Genomic DNA, 14,700 nt, shown 5'->3' with positions numbered 1-14,700 from the left:
CCTTGACTCACAGCCTGTTTCATTGTTCCAGGATTGCCGAAGCCCATTCGGTGGTGGCAGTTTCTTTGACCACGACGGACTGCCCTACTGCGAAACTCACTACCACACCAAACGAGGCTCCCTCTGCGCCAGCTGTCAGAAGCCCATCACAGGAAGATGCATCACGGCCATGTTTAAAAAGTTCCACCCCGAACACTTTGTGTGCGCCTTCTGTTTAAAGCAGCTGAATAAGGGGACGTTCAAGGACCAGGGAGACAAACCCTACTGTCACCCCTGCTTCGTCAAGCTGTTTGGCTGAAGCCCCAGCCGTGTTCACACATGTCTTCCAGGATCGCCATGTAGCATGACGTACGTGACCAGTTACCGACTGAGTACACGCATGCACATCGGGGACCACATTGCAGCTGGTTCTGCTGCTATTTGTATGCAGAGAAAGAAGGACCTTTCTATGCTATGCTTTTTCAGTTATTGGAAATCTCTATAGGATTCGAAATGATGTGATGGATTTGCTAGTGTGATAATTCCGAGTCAGTTGAAGACCGATAAGAAACCACAACACTCTGGTGTGACATGTTGTCATACGGCTGGATGTTCCTGAGGCCGGTGCATGTACAGGATACGCATCTACCAAGGTGTGGGATACAAAGGTACGGAAAGCTTGATCGATGCAGGAAATACTTGCAGGATTCTGACTGGGTACTGGCACAGGAGCACAGGACTCAGGTTCCAGCTGGATAACAGGATACAGGTTCCAAGATACAGGCACTCGTACCAAGATACAGAACAGGATACAAGGACAGTACTGGACTCAGGACAGAGATCAGGCAGAATACTAGATACAGATTAATAGGATACAAGATACAGACACAAAATTATGAGATACAATATTGCCAGATATCTATACACATAAAACACACGTACTGACTGTGTGCACAAAGATGCAAAGATTCAGGATACTGTTCCCGAGACATCACTACCAAAACAATGGATAACTGTGCAGTGATACAAGTGCGATGATCCAATTCAATCCGCATGGATCCTTACTGCCTCTGAAGTGCATCAAGTGTGATGAGGATGTCCCAATACTGACCTCCCCAGCGACAAAGGCATCTAGGACATCTAGGGGTGATCACATGATAGTTTTATTTTTTTTACGAAGTATATTTCCTACCAGTCAACCGAAACACCTTCCTCCATAAGAAACAGTCATGAGTGCCAGTCTTCGTTTCAACATTACATCCGGAATATTACAGCAGCATCACCATCATTCAAAAACTCTCTGGCAGAAAGCTGTCAGTTAGTTTTGCTTGTTAGATGATATTTTCCACACCACCAATCTCACTGCTCCATGTGCATGGCCTGTTACTGAGAAATACATGTATGAAGAGTGGGCACGTTAATCAGCTGCCCTTCTAAGATCTAACCTACTGACATGGTACCATTTCATCTTGGACTCTGCCTGTGTTTCTAGTAACCAGATATAACCGAAAGGATTTTAGAAATATATTTAATGCTTACTCCAACTCACATCAAGGACATAGCCTTCGTTTAATTGTATCATCATGACTGAGGATTGACATAACCTGCAGGTTTTTGAGTTGAATTCAGAGAACCAGTACCAATAAACCGGTTTTCTTTAAACTGGTTCCTACAAACCGGTTCCTATAAACTGGTTCCTGTAAACCGGTTCCTATAAACCGGTACCTGTACCTTTCTACAAGATGACAAGCCTACACTATTCGTCACTTCCTCGCCTGCTGATGAGCGACCTGCCATCAGTTCTCAGTAATACTGCATGTGTCTTTTTCTTTCTGTCACCTTATGACTGCCTATGGAAACAACATCATATGCCTTATTTTAACTCTTTCTCATGACACTTGACTTCCCAATATCTTTCATCAGCTGGCAATAACTTGGGCTTGCTGATCCCTGTCAAAGGGAGACAATCCTTTTCTGAGAGATGTTGTGCTCAAAGGGAGGCAACTCTGCTCATTCAAACAAGGGAGTCCTGAAGATGACTATGTCGACACTTCTGAAATCAAACTTGTGCGTATTGTGATTGTATTATAATCAACAGTATAACTGGTAGCATCTATCCATGTTATATATGTTACAGAGATATGACATAGCCTGCTGCTTTGTGTAAACTGCCATTAATTTCAGAAATGGATATATAAAATTATGTACATAAAACACACTTGTTCGGTGTTTGTTGATTCAACACCGTTTTAACACAGTTGATTAATTGTGCATTGTGTAAACAGGAAGGGAGGTAAGTCTCTTGCTTGGTATTTACTTTGTGATATTTTAGCTGCTTCTATGCAGATAGACAAACTTGCACATGGATACTTCATTGAGATGCATCTGTGTGTGTTCTGCGTTGAGGAGATAGGCCGCAACAAATGAATGACAGGGCCTTTACTTTAAGTAAGGGGGACAGGGTGGTTGGTTGGCTTTATATAACATTTCTACATATGTAATTGATGAGCGGTATATTGGCAGATTCAGTCCTCTTGAATGACGAAAAGAAATCATGAAGTAAGAATTTTTGTTTCTATTTTTGAGAATATTAGGAACTTGGTACAAATTTCTTGCAACATGGATTTGAAAATTGTTTCATTTTTGTAGCCTCACTGAAAATTGTTTTCGGTTTTAAGGAAGTCCTATAAATGTGCTTAAAGTTGATGACAGTTGATGATATAACTGAAATACTGTTCAAAGCGACGTTACACCCAGCTTACTCACTCACTTGAAGTTGATGAAGTGTCCGCCACTGTAATATTGTTGGAGTATTGTTGAAAAATGACGTAAAACCAAACTTACTTATGGCAAACCATGAAATGAATTTGAAAGTTTTAGGCAATATTTTATTTTTTTATCAAAGATGAGAAGCGGTCCTTCTAAACCTTGAACAGTATTAAAAATGGTCAAAATTGTTTCTGATGGTGAAAGTTTTTGATTTGTTGTGGCCTGTGTTTTGCACTAGAAGTCTTTAGTTTCATTTGCACCTCACTCTAACAGATTATCAGTTCTGCTTTGCTCTTGTGCCAAAGCCTTGTGTTAACGGACCCAGTCCTATTGTTGCTGCACCATGCATACATACAGTGTCAACACACAGGATATCTGACTCTCAGTGTGATGACACGTTGCAATATTCTTTGATAAAGTGACAAAGAAACAAACAACTTTTTGAGATAATTTAATCTGTCCCTTGAAATGGGAATTGTTTGATAAATATGATACACTCTATGTGTTCATCTCCATCTGCGTCTCCAGGGTGGGTAGCCTGGTATTTACTGTGTTTGCTCATAACGCTTAAGGCCGGGGTTCGATTCCCCATATGGATACAATGTGGAGCCTTTTTCTGGTGTCACTGTCATCATTGCAGGAATTTTGGTAAAAGTGGCATAAAACCACACTCACACAATTTGCAGGATGCATCCAAAAATATATCTTTGAGCTGGCTCCTTGTAACATCTAATGAAATATTGTTTGTTTGTTGTTTAACGCCGCACTCAGCTATATTTCACCCATATGACGGCGGTCTGTAAGTAGTCGAGTCTGGACCAGACAATCCAGTGATTGATAACTTAAGCATCGATCCACGCAATTGGGATCGATGACATGCATCAACCAAGTCAGTGAGCCTGACCACCCGATCCCGTTAATCGCCTCTTACGACAAGCATAGTGAAATGTTGATGGCTACAAACAACTATGTCTTGTTCATATAATTGCATATTGCACAAGTATATTACAACGTGAGTCACATATCGCTGTTCATCAGTTTATGAATGACTTGTTCCAGCTCTTAATCACAACTTCTGATCTCTTAATATTAGCAAAGTATGCGTGCATAATGTCAGCATTTGAAGTCATTTGTTCCAAGTTTGAATGTTAATTCAGGCTTATATGGGTTTTTACTTACATTGATATATCTATGTCTAATTTTATATCTTTTATGATAATTATTGAGCTTTTATGTATGATTGCTGAAGTGCTACATGTAACCATGGTAATGTTTGTTTCTCAGAGACTACATGATCTTGTGATAGACCACTGAATCCTTGCCTTAATGACGTCTCCGTTGATAAATGATGCTACCATGCAGGCCTATCCCTGGTGAACTTACGTGCATGTAATAAGGGTATTTTGTAGGGAGGACTATTGAAGATATGGTCACTATTGCGATTGTGTTGCAATAGTAACCACACTATTGCAATAGTACTGCGATAGTTGTCAACTATTGCAATAGTAATGCGATACTATTAATCCAGCTTTAAGGCTTGATAGTTATATTAAACAATGTAATAGAAATGAATAAAGTATTGCTGTCGCTTATCAAACCAAGGGGAAGTAACTCTGATAAGAAGTTTGAAATCTGAGTTTTGTGACACATTATTCATGTTCTAATAATGACCTATTGCGACAATTGAAACTATCGATTGCTCTGCCCACTGTCAACAATACCACTGTTTTTTTTAAATACATTACTATATTGTACAATCATATGGAAAACAATTGCAATGCATCAGTAGTTTGAAATATCGTTTTACTCGTAGTACTTTGCACTTCGTAGATTTTGTTTCTAGGTTTGTCAGCACCATACCCATGTGCATGGGTTTCACTACAGTGGTATAGACGTCTTAGACTTGCATCACTTGGGCTTTCCTCCAACTCAAGCTGACATGCCCTTATATAAGTGGAATACTGTTGAAAATAGCGTTAAACCTAATTCACTCACTCACTTACAACCAGCTAGAAGGCAAGTCTCGTGACTTTCTGTAGGGGTTATCTTGGAGTTACTTCTTCCTGAACAACAATTTTTTTGGTGTGAAAGTCAAATAGCATTTTTCTCAAAACAGCACTGGCTTTTCATAGACGACAATCTTGACGTATGCAATAATTGGAGCCTACATCTGCTGCACTGATTGTGACATTTGAGGAGTTTTTTAGCTTGGATAAAGAAATTAGGACAACAGCTTGTGTCGCTACCAAGCCTGTAAGTCAATATTGTATGTGACATGGGCTTGCTGTCAAAGGCAATGTATTTTCTGGATTATAGAAGATGGGATGCATGGCCATTGGAACATGATAATCTAAATACATTTGTCATATTTGTATGTTCAGATAACCTATGGTAGTATTACTTTAGTCTTCAGTACTTAGTACACTTTTTATGTTTGTGGAGGTTATGGAAGAAAATTCTTTGGACAAACAAATGGGTCTGTGGTATTTCTCATTATATACTGAACAAAAAAAGTAAAGGATCATGAAGATACGGGGGATATTTTTTTGTAGTGAAGACAGAGCGCAATTTCATCACAAAATCCCCCAAAGTAGACATGATACCTATGTTGTTTTGTTCAGTATAGAAAGATGCTATATTTACCCTAGATAATCAAGAATAACAATGGCTTTTGATTGTACAGTTATTTAAGTACTTGAACACGTTTGGGGTTAAAGAAAGAGAGAGAGACCATGAATTAATGAGGCTTAAGAGAACAGTAGAGATTATCTGCTCTGAGTAAATACAGGTTTTACATTTTCAAAGTATGCGTTATTCAACTTGTATTTTTAGTAAAGAATTTCTAGGAAGATGTTTGTTACCTGAAGAGATGCCGCCAAGCTGAGCTATTGTTCTAATGATGTCACATGAATATTCATGAGGTAATCATGCTATGCACTGACATGGAAACAATGAAAACACAGAATTATTTTTCAGTGAGAATTACTGAAACTAGGTTCCAGGAGACTGTGCCCCTAATATTGGATTATTTCTGTGTGTGACTTCACAGTAAGTGCCTTCACTGGAGTGACTGGGGGTCACCAGGTCGTGTCTGTATAGAGCACCCTAGCAACATGGAAAACTTGTTGGGGGCCTCTCGCCTGCGACTCAAGTGGAGAATTTCACTGTTGTCATTTGGTAACTGTCATGCACACTCTTATAATAAATGTTTTATCAATACATCCGGTCTGCTGTTTTTTTTTGTGGTGACTGATCTCCTTATGGTGCAAACTCATTAAAATCTGTTCTTAGTTCTCGCTAGCGCTAAACAAAGATCGCTGTCATGGCTAAACAAAGATCTCAGGACATCCTGTCACGGGTCACGTCAGACCGACCTTTCAACCGACAAATTAGAGCCTCGCTTTCCAGATTCGTAAAGTGGCAGAAGGAATGTGTTTTCTGATCTTGCAACCTCCAGAGGTCAACACAGGATATTCCGAATGATAGTTACTAATTGGTGAAACATTTAAAATGGAAGAGAATGTCCATATCCCGTAGGAAGTACTGCCATACAATATCAACCATCTATAAGACATTGTTTTGTTATGTTTTCAAATTTTGAATAGATATTTCTCAAAGCATAATCTGAAACGGACATTGCCAGTTTGAAACAAGCTCTGTAGAGCTCGAGAAAGCTGCTGCTGAATGGATAATGTCGACTTCTTGTTTCGCAATTTCGCAAAAGGTAATTCTGACTTGACCTGTAATTAATGGATTGTCCTCAGATCTTTGTTTAGCAGTAGCGGTGAACCTCACATTGTCAGACAGACAGGTGCTGGTTTGATTCCATATCCAGTTTGAGTCTGAATAAGTATATGTGTTTGAATATATAACCAGAATATATAAACATATAAAGAAATTAATCACCATCCCTTCATTTTCGTATTTCCCAACACTGCCATGCATGTTTTCGACCTACCTACATATGGCATTTGGATTAAGGGACTTAATATATATCATATATTATCCTCTCGGCATATATAATGCAGGGGGATATAGTCGATGCTCGTCTGTCCATCCATCTGTAATCATTTCGTTTTCATGAGCACAATTTAAAAACCATTCATATATTTTTCAACAAGAATTGGCAGATGTATCAAACAGATCCAAAGTTGCGCCATTTGCTATTTATGGATTTTGGGCACTTCAATTTTTCTCCATTTCCATGGAAACAATTTGTACTAAGTCTCATAATGGGGTGGATTTTGTTACTGGAGCACAATTTAAAAACTATTCAATATCTTTCAACAAAACTTGGGGGATATATCAAACAGATCCTGAAGTCCTGCCCTTTGCTATTTGCAGATTTTTTTCATTTTAATTTTTCTCGATTTGCATGGACACAATTTGGACTCAAAAGGTGGTAGTGGATTTCGTTTCCGGAGCACAACTTGAAAAGTGTGAAAAACTTTTTTATCCAAACCTACAATATGTATTAAGCAAGGGCTGAAGTGGTGCCTTTTGCTATTTAGGAAGTTTTCAAAATTTGATTTTTTCCTGTTTCCATAGAAATAACTTAGACTTAGCTGAAACGGAAGTATGTGTTGTTCCCAGAGGAAAACTAAACAACCATTGTACATTTTTTATCCAAACTTAGTACATGTTTAAATCAGGGGTTGAGGTGGCTTTTGCAAAACATTTTAAAACAATTATGTTTTTCCTGTTTCCATGGCAACAAGTGAACTTTGACTTTGTTCATAGTGGTGTGTGCCTGGAACATATCTCTAAAACTAATAGGTATTCTCTCATGACACTTTGCACACACAAAGACCAGGTTGCCAAAAGTGACCTTTTGCTACTTAGGGCTGATTAGGATTTATATTTGTTGCGTTTCGAATGTTCATAGTGGTGTGTTTGCCAGAACCATGTCTCTAAAACTTATAGGTACTCTTTCTTGATTTGTTTGTTTTGTTTGTTGTTTTACGCCGCACTCAGCAATATTACAGCTGTATGACGGCAGGCTGTATATAATCGAGTCTGGTCCAGACAATCCATTGATTGACATCATGAACATTGATCCATGCAATTTGGATCGATGACATGCATCAACCAAGTCAGAGAGTCTGACCAACCGATCCCGTTAGTCGCCTCTTACGATAAGCATAGTCGCCTTTACAGCAAGCATTGCCTGCTGAAGACCTATTCTACCCTGGATCTTCACGGGTCTCTCTTTCTTGAAACTGTGCAAACACAAAGAACAGGTTGTCAACTGGTGCCTTTTGCTATTTAGGGATTTTTAGAATTTATATTTTTTCTGTATGCGTTGAGTATCAAAAGGGGTCTGATGACCCATGGACAGTTGTTCACAATATCAGTCACTGGGTTGTCTGGTCTAGACTTGATTATATATACAGACCACCATAATAAAATATATAACAAAAGCTATAGAAACACCCCATACTTGAACACGTTTTTAGATACTACAACTGACAATCTGTTGCTTGAATAACATAGTTGTGTTTTCCATATCGAACTTCCAGGGTCATTTCAAGTGTTAAACATTGATTGATATTATGCGTTTGTTTGACAATGGGATGCATTTCTTTGATAAGGACTCAACAGCTCATTGCAAGGGTGTGTAGTTCACAGCAAATATTTAGTTTTATGTTGTACATCAATTATAATTTTGAAAATGCCTGACTTACATATAATAATAATAATAATAATATAATAATAATGAGAATAATAATAACAACAATAATGATAATAGAAACAAAACCATTTAAAGCTAGGAAAATAATCACTGAAATTTAGACTTGTCATCATCATAATAATAGTAATAATAATAATAATAAAAATGATAATTAATAATTAATAATAATTATAATGGATGAAAAAAAATATTCAGGGTACTGACATCCTCATACAAAGAATCATGTCAGACAATAGATCCCAGCACCCTCACTCTTCCCTCATATATATACCAATCATAATGGGAGGGCGTGGTCTGATTAAGGTGGAGGCTCTTCATGATAGAATTGTTTTGTGCACTTTTGCAAACATTTATTTGTCTGATGATCCTCTTGTGAAGCTCATGATGAAACAAGGCATTCCGTCAGTTTTTTCTAAAACGAGCCAAGGATGTGGGACATAATCTTAATGTCAGTGTTGATTATATTGATGGTTCTGTACTGCTCGACGGTACAGAAATGAGTGTCAACCAAGCGAAATGAGTTATCAAATCGGCACATGTTCGGTTTCTCAATGGAAGGCTCTCTTGACCACCACTGCATCAAGTTTATGTGCAGAGTCCTTCACTTGGATGAAGTTGGCTGGCCTTAACAGTGAAACAGAAGGCTTTCTGTTTGCTGCTCAGGACCAGTCACTTCCCACTTGAAACTGCAATGTGTGATTTTGTATCAAAATGTAAATATGAAATGTAGAATATGCTAGAATAATGCTAAGATTACACAATACATACACTTGATTTGTGTTATAGTGAATGCCACAACCAGCAAATATCCATGTAAATACAAATATGCTGTGTTTGTTTGTTTGTTGTTTAATGCTGCACTCAGCAATATTCCAGCTATATGACAGTGGTCTGTAAATAATCGAGTCTGGACCAGACAATCCAGTGATTGAATTCATGAACATCGATCCACGTAGTTGGGATTCTATGACATGCATAAACCATCAGCAGGCCTGACCACCCGATCCGTTAGTCGCCTCTTACAACAAGCATAGTCGCCTTTTATGGCAATCATGGATTGCTGAAGACCTATTCTTCCCCGAATCTTCAAAGTTCTACAAATATGCTGTGGTTTGTGTTGACAAAACATATCACCAAATGAGTTGATTTCAGTGAGGCAAAATGTTAACTCGATCACCTGTATATCACTTTAAACTGGATTTGGGGCACGGCGCTGTTAATTCGCTGTGCAGAGTTCCGTCCCTTAGACGTGACAGTATCCTATGATCGTGGGTTCAACTATACCGGTCCTTATTATGAGTCCAGGTTTGTCAGCACCATACCCTTTTCGTTGGTTTCACCAAAGTGGTCGATATCTAGTCTCGCATTACTTTGGCTTTTCTTCCACATCAAGCTGCCACGCTGTGATAAAACTGTTCAAAGCCGCTTTGAACCCAACTCACTCAAACACTCCAGCGACGTAAAACAAGGGGGATAGTATGCAGTTTTTGGATGATATCATGAAACCGAAAAATTGTATTTTTGAACATTTTGTCATTAATAATTACGTATCACAGAAACTGCTGTTCCGATATTGGTCTTGAATGTGGGAAATAGTGAAGGTATGTAGTTCTAAAATTGTCCCTTACTATATTTGACCATTTGTCAAAGCTTCAAATCCACAGCCACTCATACACCAGTTACACGCCTACTATAACTTGCTCGCTCGCTCCCTGACTCTCCTTGGGTGGTGGGGTAGCCTAGTGGTTAAAGCGTTTGCTTGTCACGCGGAAGGCTCGGGTTCGGTTCCCCAAATTGGGTACAATGTGTGAAGCCCATTTATGGTGCCCCCCGCCTGATATTGCTGGAATATTGCTAAAAGCGTGGTAAAACCATACTCACTCACACACTGACTCACCACATCTCAGTCACTCACCTCACCTCACCTCACCTCACCTCACCTCACCTCACCTCACCCCATCTCACCCCACCCCACCCCACCCCACCCCACCCCACCCCTGCTTAAGCTTAAGTTGGTCACCCACGAGGAATAGTTTTGATAGATTTCGTATAATTCCTGTTTTACAGTATCCTTCATATTATCATACATTAGGCCGCCTCCGTGGTCTGGTGGTACAGCGTCCGCCCGGAGAGCGGAAGGTCCGGGGTTCGATCCCCGGCCGCATCATACCAAAAGACGTTAAAAGATGGTACTTGTTGTTACCCTGTCTGGCGCTCGGCATTAAGGGGCTAAACCAAGGACTGGTTGGCTCGGAGTCAGTATACTGTGTCTGAGTCGGGTATTCATGTTAAACTGCGGCATGGTATCTCAGTGAGCTAGCACTATAAATCGGCATCAGTCCGGACTAGTACAAGCACACACACACACACACACACACACACACACACATGCACGTCGCTATATAAGTGCAATAATCTTGGACGCGACGTGAAACCCAATTTCACCTCACCTCACCTATCATACATTATCACAGATTATTAATGCAAATTTGATATATGAGCAGACACCATATAGCCTGAAAATCGATTGTCCTTCATTTAATGCGACAGCTGCGATCAAACTGTATTTGACAATAAACCCGAACAACAGACGACAAGTCGAATCAATGTGCTCTACAGAATGAAAAGAGGATATGAGAAGGACAGGTCTACTGAATAAATGTCCTGTCAGCTGTTGAAAACCCACGAGAGTGCGGTATACAAACAGAATTTGACTTTAACTGCGAATGATATTTAACTCACAGTATTAATGATACCGTCCTGCAAATACAATAAACTATACCTGTTAAGTGTGAGCTGTTTTCACATTTATTACGGAATTACAGATATCTTCAATTGTTTTAAATTGGATTTTTGATATCAGTAACGCTCAGAATTAATGATATCTTGAATTGATTTAAAGATATCTCTATTTGAATTAAATATATCTAAAACGAATCAATGATATCTGAAATGCATTTGTGGATATGTATAACATTGGTTTGCATTGTGTTCACACTATCACTCACCAGTTTGCATTGTGCTCATACTATCACTCACCAGTTTGCATTGTGCTCACACTATCACTCACCAGTTTGCATTGTGCTCACACTATCACTCACTTATTTGCATTGTGCTCACGCTATCACTCACCAGTTTGCATTGTGCTCACACTATCACTCACCAGTTGGCATTGTGCTCATACTATCACTCACCAGTTCGCATTGTGCTCACACTATCACTCACCAGTTTGCATTGTGCTCACACTATCACTCACTTATTTGCATTGTGCTCACGCTATCACTCACTCATTTGCATTGTGCTCACACTATCACTCACTGGTGCGCATTGTGTTCACTCTATCAATTAGTGATTTGCATTGTGCTCACACAATCATTTACTTGTTTTCATTGTGCCAAGACTATCACTCTTTGGTTTGCATTGTGTTCACAGTATCAGTCATTGGTTTGCATTGTGCTGCGCTATCACTATTTGGTTTGCATTGTGCTCACAGTATCAGTCATCGGTTTGCATTGTGCTCACACTATCACTCACAGATATGCATTGTGCTACACTATCACTCACCAGTTTGCATTGTGCTCACACTATCACTCTTTGGTTTGCATTGTGCTCACACTATCGCTCACTTGTTCGTCTGGTGCTCACATTCGCATTCACATCCTGTACAACCTAGCTTGGCCCTTCAATAGACACTGTTCACAATAGAAACATGATTGTTGCCATTTCTGCCTATCTCATTGTTACTGAATACACGTGGTCAAAAGTCGAAAAGCAACATCTCGCCCTGCCTGTTATTGGAAGGAGGCGAGTCAATACTCCCCCCGCTCGAATCACAAATATGTCTACAAAGGGTCGTGCGACGCGTGTTTCTTGCACCACCTCGAGCAGCAACAATAGTGCGAGAATAAATAACTGCTTGTATCTCATTACAGCTAACGGTTATTAAGCCCATATTAGCAGCTGTCGAGCCAGTCGTGGCTCACAGTCGATGAAGCTAAATAAGGATGTAAAATTAAGGGGTGACAGCTTGTTCTCGGAAACAGGAAATCCTAATAATATTGTATGTGTGAGGTGACTATGGATCTTCGTCTTATTTGTAGAGTTTTAGTCCGTTGTCCGTTGTCCGTTTGAGAAAAATGCAGCTTTCTCCCTACACCGTTGCTCTTGTTGCTTAATATTTATGCAGATATTTTGTTTATGCAAAATGTTTCAATAATTATTAATTATTAGCAAATAACTACTGCACTGAAGCAAAAGAAAATGATTAAGAAAATTTAATTTCTCGTCTTAACATTACGTTATAATCATCAACAATTTTGTAAAATATTTAGCTAGGCTAATGAACTTTTTTCGTAATATCCTGTAGCTAGCTACCGGTCCATTCAATAGTTCAAGTTAATAACACGCGGACCCGGATGTGTCAAGGCCTCATTAACTAAAGAGGTGAGGTGAGGTGAGGTGAGGTGAAATTGGGTTTAACTTCGGGTCCAAGATTATTGCACTTATATAGCGACGTGCATGCACGCGTGTACGTGTGTGGCTGCTTGTACTAGTCCGGACTAATACCGATTTATAGTGCTAGCTCACTGAGATTTTACATGAATATCCCACTCAGACACAGTATACTGACTCCGAGCCGACCAGTACTTGTTTTTAACAGTATTCCAGTTATATCATGGCGTGTCAGCTTGATGTGGAAGGAAAGCCCGCAGTGATGCAGGTATTAGACGTTTACCACTTCGGTGAAACCCACGAGCACGGGTATGGTGCTGACAAACCTAGAAACATAATCGTGTCGAACCGGGATTCAAACCTCCAATCATAGGTTTCTGGCGTGCCCAAGGGACGCAACTTTGCACGGCGAATCGCGGCCTGAAAGTCAACCCGTTGACCAGCATGGTGCGCATACTGCACGACCTTTAGCGCCAGTATGTTGTCTTCAAATCACAGTACACTGACCCTTCCATGGACAATTTGAAACGGCGTTCTGGTTGCCACAGTGATCCCGCCCCATATCATGACAATCCCACCCAAATTTGTCATGTTGCCTCATGTTGCCGCACGTTGACTTCGCATGACGTTCGTTAGGACGCCTCCAGACACGTCCAGGCCTATCCAGAAAATCCACACTGAATCCGGACTCATCTTATAACATTTGGGACCGATCATTTGATATTCTGGGAGGATGGGATTTTTAATGCTTGAAAAAAATAATTAAGCCTCAGACTGTTGGAAAAAGACATTGTTTGCCACAAAAATACATTGTTTCCAATTTAGGGTCATAGTTTTAATTTAAAAGATATGGTTTTGTATCTGAAATATATCTAGTCTCCATACAGAATCCCAGCTAATGGCGTTCATCACGTTGTAGACATATTGAGTATCATATTCTTTGTTTGATGTTAAATGACACACTCAGTAATATTTAAAATAATTATTATAACTATATTACTGTATATATACCCTCCTACATATACACTGTGAACATCATCGCCAATTGTACAATGTCATGAGTGTATACTCCTATGTATATGCCATCTGTGAATCAGAGGACCGCCTCCGTGGTCTAGTGGTAGAGCGTCCGCCCGGAGAGCGGCAGGTCCGGGGTTCGATCCCCGGCCGCGTCATACCAAAAGACGTTAAAAGATGGTATGGCATTCCAGATCTGACCACAGTAGAGGTGAGGTGAGGTGAAATTGGGTTTAACGTCGCGTCCAAGATTATTGCACTTATATAGCGACGTGCATGCACGTGTATGTGTGTGTGTGGCTGCTTGTACTAGTCCGGACTGATGCCGATTTATAGTGCTAGCTCACTGAGATACCATGCCGCAGTTTAACATGAATACCCCACTCAGACACAGTATACTGACTCCGAGCCGACCAGTCCTTGTTTTATCCCCTTAATGCCGAGCGCCAGACAGGGTAACAACAAGTACAATCTTTAAACGTCTTTTTGTATGACGCGGCCCGGGATCGAACCCCGGACCTTCCGCTCTCCGGGCGGACGCTCTACCACAAGACCACGGAGGCGGTCGACCACAGTAGAGAGCTTAAGTGTTACTGTGGATAAAGAAAATCATCATTACAATATTTTAACACAGGTGTCTCCTGTATCTTTACTTATCAGAGCGTTCCAGATTCCTATGCGACCGCGGGTTCGAATCCTGCAAAAGCCCTGGTTATGATTCCAGATTTGTCCGCGCGTTACCCGTGGTTTCAACAACTTGTTTGATGTCTAACATCTGCGTCGCTTCTGGC

At 40.1% G+C, this 14,700-nt stretch overlaps 1 protein-coding gene across 3 annotated transcripts in view; it reads left to right on the top strand.

Moving 5' to 3' along the window:
• Nucleotides 1–5,969, top strand: part of LOC124140235 (paxillin-like) — a 72,151-nt gene extending 66,182 nt beyond the window's left edge. For all 3 annotated transcript variants that reach the window (XM_046507684.2, XM_046507687.2, XM_046507686.2), the window contains exon 10: nucleotides 32–5,969. In XM_046507684.2, coding sequence (XP_046363640.1) covers nucleotides 32–298 — 267 coding nt within the window. In that variant the 3' untranslated portion in view covers nucleotides 299–5,969. The remainder of the gene's footprint in view (nucleotides 1–31) is intronic.
• Nucleotides 5,970–14,700: the final 8,731 nt, after the last annotated feature.

This window comes from Haliotis rufescens, unplaced genomic scaffold (genome assembly GCF_023055435.1).
Source record: "Haliotis rufescens isolate VD_foot unplaced genomic scaffold, xgHalRufe1.0.p SCAF_15, whole genome shotgun sequence".
NCBI lineage: Eukaryota > Metazoa > Mollusca > Gastropoda > Lepetellida > Haliotidae > Haliotis > Haliotis rufescens.
This window is presented reverse-complemented; position numbering and strand designations above follow the sequence as displayed.